This window comes from Marmota marmota, unplaced genomic scaffold (genome assembly GCF_001458135.2).
Source record: "Marmota marmota marmota unplaced genomic scaffold, marMar, whole genome shotgun sequence".
Classification (NCBI taxonomy): domain Eukaryota; kingdom Metazoa; phylum Chordata; class Mammalia; order Rodentia; family Sciuridae; genus Marmota; species Marmota marmota.
The window spans coordinates 6,565,462-6,582,530 of record NW_026000205.1 but is presented as its reverse complement, the minus strand read 5'-3'; the positions used below and the strand labels follow the sequence as shown (position 1 = coordinate 6,582,530).

Genomic DNA, 17,069 nt, shown 5'->3' with positions numbered 1-17,069 from the left:
AACAGTGAGCAGAAAGTAAACCAGGGAAGGGCAAGGGAGAAGGGGAGTGGAGGAGGAAGAGAAATGGGGAGAAGGAGGAGGGAGGAAAGCAGAGGTGGAGGCAGCAGGAAAAGGAAAAGCAGCCACAGGATCGGGACAGGGCAAAGGGGCAGAGAAACAGAGGCCGTTAGTCACTGAGGAGGGACAGCCAGGCGTCCTACCCTACCGGCCCCACCTGTGCTCACCGTCCCAGCGTGGGGTTGTCCTCATTGCCACACCAGCCGCACTCGTGGCTCTGCAGACACTCATGGCAGGTCAGGAAGCCATCACAGCTCCGGCACCTTGGTTCTGAGTGCACACTGTGGGGTGCAGGTGTGTGGGAGGGATCAGGGACTGGGCCCTCTGCCAGCTTGAACCCTCGCTCCATCAGCCCTACCCCCAGGCCCGCACCTGTCGTCCCAGCCACGACAGCCTCCATGTGGGTACCGGGCCAGGTAGGCGGCAAACAGGAAGCAGGTGTGGGTAGACTGGCACCAGGCACACTGGCTGGAGTTGGCCAGGCAGTCCTCGCAGGTCAGACGCCTAGGACGGGAGCAGAGGCCATGTCACTCCAGCCCATGCCCCCCACGCATACCCACCCACTCCCTGGGACCAGCTGAGCTCACTGGCTGCAGAGTGGGGGACACTCCTCTGGGCTCTTCAGGGCACCCCGACCCCGGCCCCGCCGACTGCATGCCGCATCCCCTTTGCGGCTGGTGCTCTGATGCCACTCACAGAAGGGGTCCTGGGGGTTGGACAAAGAGTCAGCGCTCAGCTCAGCCCACTCCCCTGAGCTCCTGGTATCCATCCATCACCGCTCAACAAGCAACACCTCCCTCTCCTGCTGTCCCCTCTGCACCTTCCCTTCAGCCACAAGTTTGTTCTGCTTGACCAGCACCCACCCTTCTTTGGGCAATAGTACCTTTCTATGAGGACCCAGTGGGGCAGATTCATCCTTGCGATCCAGAGGTGGGCAAGGGGCCACGCTCCCTCCCAATCCCAGTGACTTCATCAGGAGCTTGCAAAACCCAACCAGAGCCAATGAAATGTGATTCTGGGACTTCTCAGCAGAAGTCCTAGAACTGCCAGTGGAGCGCGGTGAGGTGGCAACAGAAAGAGGAAGGCACTTTCCCCTTGATGCTGAGTTGCAGGCTGGAAGTCTGGAGCCCTGTCTCCCCTGCCAGTCACTAGAACAGTGACTCTTCTGGGGACAGGGAATCAACTGCATTTTCTGTCCCTTCAACAAGGCATATTCTGACTCCCAGGTCATCTTTCCAGGCCCATTTCCTCTACTCTCCACCTGGCTCTTCCCTTTACACAAAGGACAACTGCCCCAGCCATCTGCTCCTCACCACCAGGTCCCCTTGGCTGCCCGTGCCAGCTCCAAGGGGCCCTGTCTCAGTGGGCTACTCTGGCTGCCTCAGTCTTGACATCCCCACTCTGGGCCTGGTGGGCACCTGGGTGCAGGCATGGCAGTCACGATGCTCCTCGCAGAGTGGGCAGAGGGCAGGCACTAGCACCAGCAGGGACCCGCCGGACCCGTCATCCTCGCAGTGTGCCCCAACCTGGCGCAGGTGGCAGGTGGCACTACTCAGGCACCAACCACAGCCCTGATCTGCCAGGCAGCCCAGGCAGGAGGAATAGGAGGCGCAGGCCGAGGAGCGGTAGGGCTCCAGGAAGAAGAAGGAGATCTCCTGGAAAGGTGACATGAAGGTCAGGAATCAAACTTCCGGGAAAGGGTCTGAATTTGGAACTAACAACTGGAATTAAGGGTTTAGAGAATAGAAAGTCAGGAGAGAAAATCAACAGGCAAATGAGGATCAAGTCCCAGAGACCCTAGAGACAAGAAGTCAATGTATGGAGGGCAAGGGTCAGGGCAGGAAGAGTCAGAAAATGTGGATGGGGTCAGAATATGGGACCTGGGTTGGGGTGTAGCTTAGTGGTAGAGCACTTGTTTAGCATGCTTGAGGCCCTGGGTTCCACCCCAAGCATTACGGGGGCGGGGGGGGGGAGGAATATATATATATATATAAATATGGTATTGGGCCAGGTTCTGGGGCAGAGGTCAGGGTCTAGGAGGGTTCAAAGTAAGGTCCAGAGTTCAGAGGCCAAAGGTTAAAGAGTCAGAGGTCAGGATCCAGGGAATTAAGAGTTTGTGGATGGACTTCAGAAAGTCCAGGGACTCAGGTTAGAAGCTGGGTTGGGCACTCACACTGCCGCCTGGCACACCAGTCCGATCCCACAGCAAAGTGAGTTCACTGTGCCCAGGGCCTGCTGAGCCATTGAGCTGGCCCCGGATCTCCACTGCGTACTTGTGGCCTCGCCCAGGCAGTGGGAAGAGGCGAGCAGACCCTGGACGCTGCAGTCGCCTCGTCTCCTTCTCCTGCTGTGCCACCCAGCGCCCCACCTCCTCCTGAGAAGAGGATAAAGGCCTCAGAGGCAGTGCGCCCCGACATGGCGCAGGTGGCAGGTGGCACTACTCAGGCACCAACCACACCTCCAGGACTGGCCCCTTCAGGTCCTCTTCCCTAGACCCTGACAACCTCCAAGTCACCCCGTGACCCACCTCCTCCCAGGGGAGTCTGACCTGGTAACTCAAACCGTCCCCACCTTCTTCAAATCTGTTCACAGTTGAAAACCCCAGTGCTGTCCTCCTCCTCTGAGGACACATCCCCAGTCTTCCCCTGGAACCACAGATGCCCTGCACCACACCTCAAGCCCCTCTTTACCAAAAACACACCGCAAACGTCTCAGGCTTCCTCACCATGTTCTCTGTGTCAGGGCCACGGGCCATCCGGGCCAGGACGTGTAGGCGTTGGGCCCGGGCCCACACTGCCACATCCTCAGCCCCCGGCCCACCTGGTCCTCCAGGCAGCAACGGGTGGATGAAGCCACGGTAGACCAGGGATACATCTGTCTCTGCGCTGGGGGTCAGGGTGATGGTTGTACTGCGGACAATCGAGACCTATAGCAGCCAGAGGTGGGGTGAACATGTGAGTCCCTCTCTGGATTAATCCCAAGTCCACACACCTTCCAGGCCATATCAGAGCCAAAGAAGGCTGATCGACGAAAACTTCTTCCCCATTTTAGCAAAAAAGAAAATGAGGTAGGGGCAGGGGTTAGGCAGCTTGCCCACCATCCTTCTGGGAGAAGAGTCAGGACTCAAACTTGGATGTCAGACAAACAGGGTCCTAGAGCCCAACTTGACTCCAGCTCCCACTCATCTCCAGGTCACATTAAACCTCCAGGACTGGCCCCTTCAGGTCCTCTTCCCTGACACACTATGCCACCTTCACACCTAAGTTTTTCCAAGCTTAGGCCTAAATGTTCCAAATGACGGACACAGTACATGATTCATTCTATTAGTGTGTGATTTGGGATTTTGTTTGGTTTGGTTTGGTTCACGGTGCTGGTGATTGAACCCAGCAACTCATACTGCTAGACAAGCACTCCACCACTGAGCTATATCCCCAGCCTCCATCCCCTTTTATTTTTTATGTTGAAACAGGGTCTTGCTAAATTGCCAAGCATGGCTTCAAGCTTGTGATCCTCCTGCTCACCCTCCCAAGTAGCTGAGATTGCAGGCATGCCCCACCCTACCTACCTATATATATTCTTTTTAAGTTCATAAGGTAAATCAGACCTTTGAATGAAAAGACTTTTAGGGTGATACAGCTCCATTTACAGCAGGGGATGTAACTCAGAGATGAAGTGCACATTCAGCTAAGTGCAAGGCCTTGGGTTCCATCCCTAGCACCACCAATACACACACACACACACACACACACACACCACCACCACCACCACCACCACCACCAATATCCACTTGAAAAAAAATAAACCCTAGGCCCTGGAATATCAACACCCCCGGAGCACCTAGCTGGTTGCCCACCTTGTCAGGCTGGGAGGCATTGGGTGGCTGCTGGAAGGTGAGCAGGTGGAGGCCGGGCAGGAAGCTCTGGGTGACACAGGCCTCTAGAGATGTGACGAAGACAGGTGCTGGCCCCCACCAGCCCACAGTGCCTGAGATCTGCTCCCCTCGGCAGCGGGCCTGCTCTGAGAGGACAAGGGTATGTGGAGTTGGGGGATCAGTGTAGGGTGCTCTGCCACCCCTCCTCCCCACTGCCCTGGACACTCACCAGGTCGAGGGAGGCAGCTCTCATTGTGCACACACCAGCCCAGGGCACCAGGCCACCGGGGAGGGGTTGTGGGACTACTAAAGGCCAGGCATGCCTGGCAGTCACCCAGCAGGCGGCCCAGACCCAGGCAGCTAGCAGCTGGACACTGCAAGGACAGGACGGGACAGGGTTCAGTGTCCACTGGAGCTCAAGGGAACAGGGAAGGGCTATAGATACAAGGGTCCTGGGTATAAGGAGCCAGGAAATTGGAGATTGGGGAATTGAAAGCAGGGCTGGAATGTGGTTATCAAAGACAGGCACTGGGGAGCCCAGGACAGGGTCAAAGACTCAAAGGATCAGGTTAGTGGGGAGACAAAGGTTCAGGGATTAACAGGTAGGCAGGAACTAGGATCTTGGGTGTGAAAATAAGTCTTCCAGTCAGGGGAAGGTCCCTGACCACTTGGTTTAGGCAGAGGGAAGCTGAGGGCATGTCTCTCTGATAGGGGACAGAAGGGTTAGGGCAGTCACTCACAGCCCCTGAGGGTGTCCCAGGAGGGGGTGCAGCTTGGCAGGCTCCCTGACACCAACTGCATTCAGGGTCTCGGGAGCAGACGCTGTGGTCTGTGTACATGGAACAATAGTCCAGGTGGTACTGTAGGGAGGGGGTGGAGACAGAGGAGGAAGCTGCTCAGAGCTGGGGCTTGCCACCCAACCCCTCGCTCACTGTGATCATCCCAGGGACCCCTAATTGCTCAACACCACAAGGACCCTTCATTCCTCCCCCAGCCCAGAGACCCTCTAGCTCCTCTTCCCTCAACCCCAGGGATTCTGTCCCTCCTCTCGTGGCTCTAGGGATCCCCCTACCCCCAGAGGAACCCTCCACACTTTTTCTCTCACCCATGGAAACCATGCTACCTCCTCACCCAGCCACCCTCTCCCCTACCACCCCAGTGCTCACATCCAGGGCAGGTGCCTGGAACACGAAGGGGGGCACTTTGTAGGCCATCAAATCCCCACGAGGCCGGCCACTGTACCCTCCAGCCACCAACAGGACACTGCCACCAAGCACTGCCGCCACATGTGAGTACCGACCACTAGGAGGTGCTGCTCGGCCTAGAAAGATACAGAACCACAACATGAGAGCCCAAACCCCCAACTCCATTTCCATGGCTTCCCTGTCAAGGGTTACCTTGACTCTCCTGGGACTCGGCTCAGCCTTCTTGTTGCTGCTTCAATTTCATCTGCCCAAGGAAACCCTCCCAGGTTGCCTGACTTCACACTGGTTATAATTCGCTCATTTCTCTGAACCCCAATGTCCCTGCCCAAATCATCTTTCAGAAAGAACATGATTTTTGAGGTCAGAAAGAGTTGGGTTCAAATCCTGAATCTATTACTTACTTGGGTTCAAATCATGGTTCAACTACTAGCTGTGTGGCTTTAGGAAGGAGACTCAACTTCTCTGAGTCGGTTTTTTCCTCTATAAATGGCACCACCAACCCACTTTTGGGAAATGGGGAGTAAAGGAGAGCTACCCAGATCTGTCAGCACCAACCTCCCCTCTGGTGACAGCCCCATTTTCTTCTGGAAAATAACCCTTTCCCATTCCTAATTCTAGAGACTTGAGTGGCGCTATCCCTGCCTCTGGCAAAAGTAGTGTCTTAGCCCAGGCCTCAGTCTCAGAAACTAGTTCAAGGATGGGTACAGGACCCAGTTCCAACAATTCTTGGGAAAAAGAAATTCTCTAGGAATTTTAAGGGAGTAGAATAAAATCCAAGAGCTATTAGTAACCATCTACAAAAGGCAAACAGCTAGAGACTGAGAAATGGAGGAAGAATGGCAGACACTGTGATGTGAACACCTAACTCCAGCCCAGCCTTGAGTTGTGACCCAAGTGAGCCAAAACATTCTCTTTTCTGCTTATACCACTGGGTCAGGTTTCTGTCACTTAAAACCAAGAGTCCTGACAGAAAGGTAACTGGTCAGTGAATGGTGACTCTGCACCCTCCTCTGATCCATGTGACCTGTAAACACATGGGAATTTTCCCAGGGAATTGCTAATTTGAAAAAGGAAGAGGCTTCCAGAAATTTCACATTCTGATCCTCCAAGTAAAGGGACTGAAGGGAAGAACAGGGAGAGGTAGAAGAGCCCTGGCACACTAAGGGCCTTGAACACCAGGCCTGAGCTTTACTCCTGATGGTCACACAGGGTTCCCTTCTGACCCTTCTTCCTTCCTGGCCCCTAAGTATTATGTTCTTCCTCATGCCTCAGTCCTCTGTCCTTGGTCTCCTTTTCAGTAGGGAGGGGAGGACAGATGGGCCCCGGGAGTCCAGAGTTTCCTGAAAAGATATTCCCAGTTTGTGTATTTAGCATCTTCTGAGGAGAGAGCTTGTGGTTTTCTTCCCAATCTCAAAACCAAGATCTAATGATTTTGGAAGGGTGCTCCACACCCCCTCCCTAGTGAGCCCTATGTCCTATAGCAGGCCCCTCATTGCTATCAGAAAAACAAAGTATCAGGAAAAATACAGGGGGAAACAAAAGAAAAAAGTAATAAAGAAAATTTAAGAAAGAACAAACAAACAAACATGTTGAGCCCTTCACAGCATTCTTCATAATTCATGCACCATCTCAATATGCTCTCACATCCGTCTAACAGTTTAACGTTCTCATAATCCCCATTTCATAGACGAGGAGAGTGAGGCACAGAGATTAAATGACAGTTTGTGTGCAGATGGCTGTTGAAGCCAGCCATCTTCATTCTTCCACTCGTCCACTGTGGCCTAGAAGTTACTGCTTCCTGGGCAGTTCCTTGGGGAAGCAGGAAAAATGGCAAGCCCTGAATTGAAACCTAGGTCCGGTGCTGCTGACTGATGCTCCCATCTCCATGGTAATGATACCCTAGTCCTGTCTCCAGCCCAGGCTTGCCTCCTAAGGCCAGCTCCAATAGGATGTCATCCAACAAGGACCTCAATAGTTCAAGTACAGATTCACTGTGAGGAGGTGGGAGGACGGGACTCTCAGGAGCCCTCAGGGAAAGAGAGGGGCCACTCACCCTCAGGGGTTCCTGGGGGGGCAAGTTCAGCCCCTGACACCCACTGATGGCAGCCAAGGTGGTAAAAGAAGATGCCGTCTTCATAACATTTTTCCTCCTGGTAATGGGTGTGCACGTTGCCCCCTGGGAAAGGAGGAAAGGGGCACAGCTGGCAAGCCTGGGGGAGGTGGGGACATCCATGCAGGGAGCCTCAGTTAAGGGTTGGTTCAGGCCCCTGGAAGGCAAGCAGGACTGGGGAGCCTCCTCACCATAGACCACCATGTAGTTGCCCAGGACACTGGCTGTGTGGAAGGCTCGCTCCCGTGGGCCCTGAAGCCCATCCCGACCCTTTAGAGTTGTCCACACCCGACGATCCACATGGAAGAGCTCAGTGGAGTTGACCCGCACAGAAAACCTACAGGGGAGAGGCAAGAAGGGTTCAGGGCAGGAAGGGCCTCTCTCCCTCCTCTGGGCTCTTAAGAGCTCTGTGAACACCCAGGATGGAGACTGGCCACTCGGTGCTCTCTGTGGGCAGGACCCAGGTCTAGCTCATCTCTGAGTTACCTACGTAATCTGGCAAAGGCTGGACACTAAGTAGGACCTTAACGAATGGATAAACGAGTGGAACTATGGGGGAGAAAGTAACTACGAGATTGAATAAAAGATCAGAGAAGGTATGAGAGTAAGGAAACGAATGAGTAATAAATGAATGAGTGGAGGAGAGACTAAATGAACACAGGAATCTGTTAAGCTAAAGTTCCAGAAGTTCAGGGGTAGGTCACTCACCGGGCAGTGGAGGGCCGGTGTCCACCATGAACCAACAGGGCACGGGAGGGAGCATGGAACACCATGGAGTGGCCAGTGGCGGCAGGGGGCCGCCCACCTGCTGGGATCACCTGCTCCCAATAGCCCCCACTGGTACTGTCAAGGCGGAAACGGAAGAGGCCAGAGGAGAAGAGGTCGTGCTGGGTGCGGCCACCAGACACATAGAGCCAGATGTCATCCACCAGGGCAGCTGCATGGCCTGCCAGGCCTGGGGGCGCAGAGGAGCTGGAGGAAGTTTGTGCCAAGAGCTCCCAGCGGCCCCCACCCAGAGGACTGAAGGCCCACACATCATTGGTAAGCGAGCCATCAGCCAGCTCACCACCCATCAGCACCAGGGAGCCAGCCCAGGCCACGGCCACATGGGAGTGACGGGCAGCCTGTGGGAAAAGAAAAGAAGACAGAGATGGAGAGGGAAACAGATGGTGACACAGAGAGCCAGAGCCAGACAGAGACATAAATGTAGAGACAGAGAAAGACAGACAGATGGTGAGACAGAGACAGAAAGAGAAAGACAGGGATATGCAGAGAGGGAAAGGAGAGACAGACATAGAAAGACAGAAAATACAAACAGAGAAGGTGAGACAAAGAAACGCAGTAAGAAAAGGAAGAAGCAAGGAGACAAACAGCACTCCTGGTAGAGTGCTTGCCCAGCATGGGCAAGGCCTGGGTTCAATTCCTAGCAAGAAAATAAAGATGAGCCAGAAACAGAAAATGAGACAGACAAAGGCAGAAGCGGGTTCCTATGTAAAATTGTGGGGGTAAGGGGCATGCGGGGTAATGGGGTCATTGTAGGGAGCCCTGGCTGGGTCTGACAGGTGGACAGGTTCCTCTAGCCAAGACAGGGGAGGGGCCATACCGGGGCAGGACTCAGGTCCCAGCACTCCCAGGTGTTGGCAGAGAAGTTGTACAGGACAAGGTCACCCAGGGCCTTGTTGAGGTCTTGGCCTGTAGAGGGGTTGACGGTCTTAAGCCCTGGTCACAGGCTGCCAGGCCTCCAGACCCCACTCAGTCAACCCATCAGCTCACCTCCAAAAACAGCCAGCAGCCCTGGTGGGGACAGGAAGGCACCAGCTGCCCCAATACGGGCAGAGAAGGCAGGGTCCCCAGCACTCACGTTGTGCCACCAGCCAGCCCCCTGGTTCTCCCACAGGTGCAGATCACAGGCACGTCCCAGAAAGCCAGGCTCACAACGGCATGGTCCCAGGGGCTGAGGAGAAGGAGACATAAAGGCAGGAAGAGAAAGAGAGCGGAGAGAAGATACACAGAGAGAAATAAGCGGAGAGAGACGGGGGGACAGAAAGGGAGAAGGAGAGAGACAGACAGGAAGGGAAAGAATGGAAGAGACAGAGGGGTAAAAAAAGATAGGAAGGAGGAGATGGGCAAAGACACAAAGGGAGAGAAACAGGGCACACAGAGACACAATCAGAAAAGGCAGAGAAGTAGCAAAGATCAGCAGAAAAAGGGAGGGGCCCACAAAGGGACAGGCAAGAAGACAAAGAGGACAGGTAGGAAGACAGGTAGGAGGACAGCATGGAGGTCAATGCTCAGCCCAAGGCACAATCTAGTTGCCAAGGGCTCAGGGCCAAGGTCCCGGGTAAAAGGACAAAAGACATGGCAGGGAACCCAACGCCACACAGAACAGGAGGGAGGAAAGAGGACAGTGCTCCCAGGTGAGGGGGGATATGGGGGAGGATGGAGTGGGAGATGAGGCCTGAAGGTGGGCATAGAGCAGGGCTAGAGTCAAGGTTGGGTGGCATCTGGAAGGAGAGTAGAGTGGGTGGCTAGAGCCTAGGGAGCTTCAGGCAGGAGCAGGATCCCATCTCAGAGCTGGGAGTGGTTTCACAGATCAGGACCTTAGGTGGACACGACTGGGGACAGCTCACCGAGGCACAGGTACCATGGCTGCCACAGTAGGCTGAACACTCCTGCAGGCTGCAGTCAGGGCCCCCCCAGCCTGGCTCGCAGACACACACTCCAGAGGGCTGGCACTGCCCATGGTTCTGACAGCCCCCCGGGCACAGGGAGAAACGGAAGGAGGCATTAAAGCCCAGCAGGTTGTAGTTGGCGTCACTGAAGAGGTGCAGCAGCATCTGCGGGTACAAGGGGACTGGGCATAGCAGATAGGCTCTGGAGACTAGACGAGGAGGATGACCCGCCCACAGAAGGGACCCACGACCCCTCTGCCTTTCTCTGTCTCTTTCCACCTACTTTGCCCGTGTCCTTCTCTCTGATGTCCTCTGGCTGCCTCTCTGTTCCTCGTGGTCTCGTTTCCCTCTGTACTCCTCTCTCCCCCAGGTCCCACTAGATCCTCCAGCTTCAGCCATGCAGCACATCTCCACTAACCTTGCCCGAGGAAGCCTCAATGGGTGGAGGGCGTGTGCTGCCACTCAGACTTGCAAGCAGCGGGCCTCTGGGAGAGTCACCGTCATACACAAACAGGTAGTCATATGTGCATTCTGTGTCCAGGAAAAGGAAGTCCAGTAGGATCCGGTGCTGGGGGCTTGGAGCTGGGAGGTGAGCAGAGGGACCAGGTTCTCATGTGGACCTTCTCCCCACCCCTCCACACCACCCACCCACAGACTCCAAACTCTGCTCTGAATAATGTGGGGCTCATGGGTGAGTCAGGCTTAGACCCCACCTTGAAAGGACTCCCAGGCTTATAGCTCAAGGAGGTCAGATCTGTGATAGCCAGAAGGACAGGAGTCTAGAGAAGGAATCACAGTGTCAGTCCTGCAATCAGGCTGAACATCTCCTCGCTGGTCAGATGGGGAAACTAATGTGCAGAGGAAAACCCAGCCCAGTGGTCAGAAAGCTGAAGTGTCCCTGATATTGCACATGTCCTGTCTGCATGAGCTTCAGACAGGCTAGGCTGAGGGTCAGGGCCCAAGCCCTAGCAGACATGAGACTTGCCCTGTGCCAAACTGAAAAAACTCCAAGGGAAGACCTGTCTACTCCACCTGAACAAAGGTATAATCCTGGAGTGTCACAGTTCTCTGCCCCTACCCAGAGTTTCATATCTTTGTTTACTGCAGTGGTTACAGGCACAAACTGATCTGCCTGGGCTTGAATCCTGACTCTGCCACTGAAGAGCTAATAGCTACATGCCTTTGGACAAGTCACCTACCTTCCCTGACTCTGGGGATATAATGATACTGCAGTGTATTGTGGATCAGTAGCTTTTAGGCCAAGGCTGGGGATAGAGCTCAGTGGAAGAGCACTAGCCCAAGGTGCATAAGGCTCTGGGTTCCATCCCCAGGATCACAGAACAAATTTTTTGGCCATTTCTCACATTTAAAGGTGAGTGCTGCCAGGCATGGTGGCGAGGCCTGTAATCCCAGAGACTTAGGAGACTGAGGCATGAGGACTGTGAATTCAAAGCCAGCCTTAGCAACTTAGCAAGGCCCTAAGCAACTCAGTGAGATCCTATCTCTAAATAAAAATATTAAAAAAAAAAAAAAACCACTGGGGATGTGGCTCAGTGGTTAAGCACCCCTGAGTTCAATCCCTGCTACCCCCCCCAAAAAAAAAAAAAAAAAAAGTAGTGCTGATTCCCTTCTAGCTGAAAAGCCTTTGATGCCTGGCCTGACCAAAAAAAAGTAGCAAAACATTCTGGAACTGCTGATGCTAGGAAGTAAAAAGGCTGCATATTTTACCTGGGCTTCGTGGACTGCTCTCAGAACGCAGCACCATGCTACAGAAAGCCAAAGCCACGTGGATAGTCCACACTATGTGTTCCAGCTGAGCTTTCAGCTGATAGCCAGAATCAAATCAGCAGCCAACCCTGGGAGGGACCTCCTTGGACATCCAGCCCAGGTGAGCATTCAGGTGACTACAGCTCCAGCTGACATCTGAGTGACTGTGTGAGAGGCAATAATGCCCATAAAGTGCTTATGATGGAGTCTAGCTTATCACAGCAAGAGCTTAATACTGTCACTATTCTTGCTCTCAGCCAGGTCCTGGCTCCAGAAGACTCTCATTCCACATCCCAAACTAGGTGTCCCTATGAGACACTGCAGGCAGCTCAGAGGAGTCCTACATGCTGAGGAAACTAGAAGCTGGGTTCCAGCTCTGACCCTGACCTGCTGGAGGATCCTGGGAAAGCCCTTCACCCACAACCACTCAGCACTCCCATCTGGATCCTACAGATTTAACACTCCCTCTGACTGTGTTTGTGAACCAGTTCCACGGGCTCTCTGAGCCTCAGTTTCTATAACTGTAAAACAGGAATAATTCTCCTCGTCTACCATGGCTAATGTGAACATTCAGGAAGATGATAACTCTAACCTGCCAGCCCAGAGCCAGGGTGCTCAGTAATATGCACTGCCCAGCCCTCATCCTTGTCCTCTCTCACCAGGACCATTGATTCAGATTCCTTCCAGGCCTGGCCTCCAGTCTTGCTCTAAAATGGGTCTTTCCAACTTGACATCTGGCCCTGTCCTTCCTCTACTCAAAAGTCCTGTGTGGTTCCTCACCACCCTGGGAGAAAATCCAGCTCCCTAACTTGGTGTTTGGAGGCCAATCTTGTCACATCACCCCAATGCTCACAGCTCTATGGAGCAGGGCCTTTGTGCAAGCTCTGCCTGGAGTACATCCTTCTCTTAGTAGCAAGCTTCCCCTCCCCACCCAGGAAGCCTTCCCTGATGGCCCCTAGCTGGGTTAGGAGTCCCCCTTCAGGGTTCTCATGTCTCACTACAACCTTCATTCCTCTGGGTCAGGTCTACTTCCCCTTCAGCCTAGGAGGCCCACAGAGCAGGACCTGGGCCTGGGCCTCATTCCCTTCCCAGCACTGCCCAACACAGGCCTGGCACTGAGCAAGGGCTCAGCAAATGCTGGAATGAAGAAATGCACAAAAGGAAGACTTCTGAAGCTGGCAGCTCTCAGGCTCTGACCAGAGCCCCCAGGGAACACCACATAAAGATCCCCACCCGTGGCCTGGGGAAGGCAGAAAACCCATTCAGCTGGACCAGGCAACCAGACCTCCCAGAATCTCACTAGCCTCAACCAAACTACACAGCTCTGTTCCTGGAATCACAAGAACATCTTTGTCAAGTGCCTGCTAGAGGCCAGCTCACCATCTGCCTTCCCCCAAGTTCCTCCCTAAGTTCAAGGTCTCCTGTTTCCACCCAATCCACACATGATTCCTGACAGAAATCTGATCCCAAACCACCACCCCTGCACCCCCACCCCCACCCCTGCTCCAAAGCAGGATTCTCTTACTCCTGAGGGCTGGGACTAGATAAAACTGTGAACTTGGCATAAAAGTGGACTGGTTGCTGATTTTTCAAATATAGAGGGAGATACTGGTTCTCAGAGGTGACAAGGCTTGGGAAGATGGAAGATCAAGAGAGGTCTAGAGGCCTCCCAGATATTTCCTTCACCCCAATATCCCTATAGTTGGTCCCCAAGTGTCATTGGTGAAACTCCACAAACATCTCCCTGCAATCTCCACACCTCATGACCATGCCCCAGCCCCTGCCTAATTCAGAACTCACTCTCTCCTATAGATCAGCATCCCCACCCAGCCTGAGAGCCATGCCCAAAATCTTTCAGTGGCTCCCTAGCAATCCCAAGAGAAAGGTCAAGCTGCTCAGCGTGACATTCAAGGCCCATCTTCCCCAGCTCTGGGCTCCCTCCTCAAGTCCCAGTCTACAGTGCAGCCAGACCGGACAAACCCAGAAGGATCCTGAGAGATACCTGCCTCACTCATGTCTGCATAGAGGCTGTTCCCATTTCCAACTCTGTAAACTCCTATGTGTACTTCAGAACCCTGTTTCAGAGGCTCCTCCTCTATGATTTCCAGCAGATTCTTCACCTTCCCCTAAGCACATTCAGCCTCAGTGGCAGACTGGGGGCCTCATGTCATACCTAGCCCCACCATTGCCAACATGTTTGGGAATCTTCAGGGTCAGAGAGTGATTTCCGCCCCCCACCACCACACTCATGCTGTTCTCATCCTACAGTCTGACAGAAACGGCTCCCATACTGGGTCAGGCAGACATGCTTACCCCAAGACATATGCCTTCATCCATACCCCACAAAGCAGACAAAGAGATCTTCTAAAACATAAATCATGCCCTTCCTCTTACTTATCAAAACCTTTCTGAAGCTCCCCAGTGTCCCCAAGATTAAAAAAATAACAAGCTCCACAGTCTACCAACCAAAGAAAGTCCTACATGACTCAGGCTCTGCTATCCCTCTGGCCTTTGCCCAGGGTCTCCTACCTCTCCTTGTAGGCTACTGCCAAACCTACTGCCCTGTGAGGACTTCCTGGAATTTTCTAGACACTGTCTTTGGACTTCTCTTCTCCCTCCATATTGCCTTCAGGATACAGTTCAAAATCACAAAGTCCTATACCCTCTAGTTTCTCCCAACCCCCCAAACTCTGGTTTGATGGTTACTATCTGACACTCTGTTTCAGTATATCCAATTTCCAGTTGCTCAAAAGCATCACACTCTCCCACTTCCAGGCCTTTGCAGGCTGCTTTCCTTGCCAAGAATGTTTTTTTCCACTTCTTACCCATGTCACTGGTCTCAGCCAATCCCCAGGTTAAGTCAGATGTCTTCTCTGGACTTCCCACTCCCCAGGAATGGCTTTGCCCCGCCCCTATTCTCTGGGAGCCCATAAGAGTAGGGTTGAGGTCTTTGTACAGACCTTTCCCTGTTTCTGGAATGCTCTTCTTCCCATTCCTGGCTGATTCCCATTGGTCACTTAGATCTCAGCTTTGACATCTCCTCCAGGAAGCCTCTCTGCTCTCCCAGGCCCTAGGGTTTCACCATCACAGACCACTCTGAGCTGTATTTGTCTCCCCCACTAGATTCCAAGCCCTAAGTCACTCCTGTTATGTTCTGGTGGCAAATATGTGTAGCACACGAATGACTAAAAACAAATGCGTTTATTGAAATAATTTAAACATAATAATAATCCTAATATCATTTATTAAACATTTATTATGAATCAGGCATCGGGTATGTTAAATACCTGGTTTCATTTAATTCTAACATCCCTAGGAGGTGACTACAATTGTCATCCCCATTTGGGGTAAGAGAAGTCAAACCTCAGAGAAAGTAAGTCAACTGCTCAAAGTCACAGACCATATATAGCCTAAATTCTAAACCAAGTGACTGAACCGAGAGCCTTAGTGTTCAGCAATTACTCAGAATACCCCTCACTGATGCTCTTGGTTGGTCTGCACACACCTCTCCCACCAGACTTTCAGACCTCCAGAATGGGGCTCAGATTACAACACTGGGTGTCCTGCATTTTAGAGTAACCGCTCTGGACCAGAACAGGGCTCTGGCAATGTGCTGGGTGGATGGATGCACAAATGAATGGACTAGCGAATGAGTGAGTGACCCACGCGGCCCCACTCACCCTCGATAAGCCATTCGCAGTTGCCATTGACGCTGTAGTTGCCCGCACCATCCGTCACGAAGCCTGGTGCCTCCCGTAGCACCTGCCGCTGCCCCTTGCAGTCCCCGGCCAGGGCCCCAGGGGACAGCGGCCCCAGCATAGCCAAGGCCAGGGCCAGTACCGCGCCCAGAGCCTGGCCCAAGGCCATCGCCGCCTGCGGCACTGACTCCTTGGAGACGGGAAGGGCCTTAAAGACCCGGAGAGGACCCTCTACTGGGGTGAGTCCCTGCAAATGCGACCTCTATAGGGGTAGCATGGCCTTGTAGACCGGGGAGGTCCAGCAGACGCAGTCCCCGCGAAGGGAACAGCCGCTGTTGATGGGCTCTGGAAGCCGAGGAGCGGGCTCTATCCACCCATGGAAGGCCCTGTAAACAGGGTCGTTTTGGATGGGGTCGACGCTTAGGGACCGAAAGGGTCCCTGATAGACACGGGCCCCCATAGGGGGGCCGACCCCATAAATAGTGTCCAGGGGTTAGACTCAGGCCGCTGCAGGCCAAAACAGACCTTATAGACGGGAAGGTCCCCAGGGTCCAAGGGTTCTAAGGCCCGGCAGGGGCTCCATAAAGGGTGCAGGCCCGGACCGGCCAGGTAGGTAGGTCCCAGGGAGACCCCTCCAGGTGGGGGCGGGGCGCGAGCGGGTGCCAGGGGCGGAGCCTGTCTTCACGGCTCGGGCCCGGATTCCATAGGCGCACTCACTTAGCTCTCACCCTCCCGCGCCTCCCTCCCGAGCCGGATAGGCCAGACCAGAGAGACTAGGGGATGGTCGGGCCAGAGAGGCCCGGGGAAGACCCGCCGGGAGGGCGTGGGGGCGGGAACCAAGAGGCCGCTCTGGGAGAACCCGCCAAGAGAAGGCGAGAAGTTGAAGACGGGCAGGTCAGAGCGGCCCTGGGAGGACTACGGAGGATCCAACCCCACCCCTCCGCAAAGAGAGACTTCCGGAGATCTCCCCGCCCATCTGTACTCGACCGCATGCGCATCAGCGACCTCTGTGGCTGGCGGAGCAAGAGAATCACGCATGCGCAGCGGCAAGAGCATACCGCAAAATCTGGGAGAGCAAAGCAGTAGCTAAGCAAAGCTTTTGCCACTGGAGGGCGCCTCTATATCCGATTGGAAAAGAAGGTAAAAATAAAGGAGCAGTGCAATACAGGGCTCTGCCAGATGATTGAAATCTTCTGTGCTCCCAGATTCCGAGTCAACACGAAGTTCAGATTATGTAACCCCTTGCCTCGGGTCCCAAAATGTCATTTCACAGACAGACACACTGTAATCCCGAACCTGAAACGGTTCTTGCTCAACCCTGCAGCTCAGCACCATCAAGATGTAAAAGAAGCCACATTATAAATAAAAACGAATCCTCTTTTATTTTGGCAAGGGGCGGGGGAGTCTTTGTGCAAGGGACCGAGGGAAGGCCCCCGGATGCTGATAGGGGCAGAGAGCACGGGTCCGAGGTCACAGGTCCGAGGGAGGGTTTGAGTCAGACCAGCTTCACAATATCCGTCCTCGGGGAAGCAGAATCCTGGAGTCACGAGCTGGGTCCCGGCGGTCGTCGTGGGTGTGCCGGAGTCCGACGGGGTCAGAGGTCTCGGAGGGGATCGGGGGGTCGTAGATCACGGAACAGCGGGAGCCCAGAATCCGGCGCCGTTCGGGGCAGGGGCTGAGGGAGGGGAC

At 54.1% G+C, this 17,069-nt stretch overlaps 2 protein-coding genes across 12 annotated transcripts in view; both read right to left on the bottom strand.

Annotated features, from left to right (window-relative positions):
- The window catches only part of Megf8 (multiple EGF like domains 8), a 40,324-nt gene extending 23,994 nt beyond the window's left edge, over positions 1–16,330 (bottom strand). For 2 of the 7 annotated variants that reach the window (XM_048790823.1, XM_015496796.2), the window contains exons 1-18: positions 15,363–16,328; positions 10,334–10,497; positions 9,874–10,080; positions 9,017–9,197; positions 8,847–8,935; positions 7,952–8,367; positions 7,435–7,580; positions 7,187–7,309; positions 5,095–5,249; positions 4,669–4,788; positions 4,158–4,302; positions 3,911–4,074; positions 2,783–2,983; positions 2,231–2,431; positions 1,476–1,712; positions 645–763; positions 430–561; positions 225–338 (exon numbers count right to left, since the gene is read on the bottom strand). In XM_048790823.1, coding sequence (XP_048646780.1) covers positions 225–338; positions 430–561; positions 645–763; positions 1,476–1,712; positions 2,231–2,431; positions 2,783–2,983; positions 3,911–4,074; positions 4,158–4,302; positions 4,669–4,788; positions 5,095–5,249; positions 7,187–7,309; positions 7,435–7,580; positions 7,952–8,367; positions 8,847–8,935; positions 9,017–9,197; positions 9,874–10,080; positions 10,334–10,497; positions 15,363–15,549 — 3,101 coding nt within the window. In that variant the 5' untranslated portion in view covers positions 15,550–16,328. Of the gene's footprint in view, positions 1–224; positions 339–429; positions 562–644; positions 764–1,475; positions 1,713–2,230; positions 2,432–2,782; positions 2,984–3,910; positions 4,075–4,157; positions 4,303–4,668; positions 4,789–5,094; positions 5,250–7,186; positions 7,344–7,434; positions 7,581–7,951; positions 8,368–8,846; positions 8,936–9,016; positions 9,198–9,873; positions 10,081–10,333; positions 10,498–10,628; positions 10,695–15,362 lie in introns of those variants that run through there. The other 5 variants (XM_048790824.1, XM_048790826.1, XM_048790827.1 and 2 more) reach the window with 5 other exon arrangements.
- Positions 16,331–16,743: 413 nt separating this feature from the next.
- The window catches only part of Tmem145 (transmembrane protein 145), a 7,641-nt gene continuing 7,315 nt past the window's right edge, over positions 16,744–17,069 (bottom strand). For all 5 annotated transcript variants that reach the window (XM_048790833.1, XM_048790831.1, XM_048790830.1 and 2 more), the window contains one exon: positions 16,744–17,055. In XM_048790833.1, the coding sequence (XP_048646790.1) occupies positions 16,975–17,055 (81 nt within the window). In that variant the 3' untranslated portion in view covers positions 16,744–16,974. The remainder of the gene's footprint in view (positions 17,056–17,069) is intronic.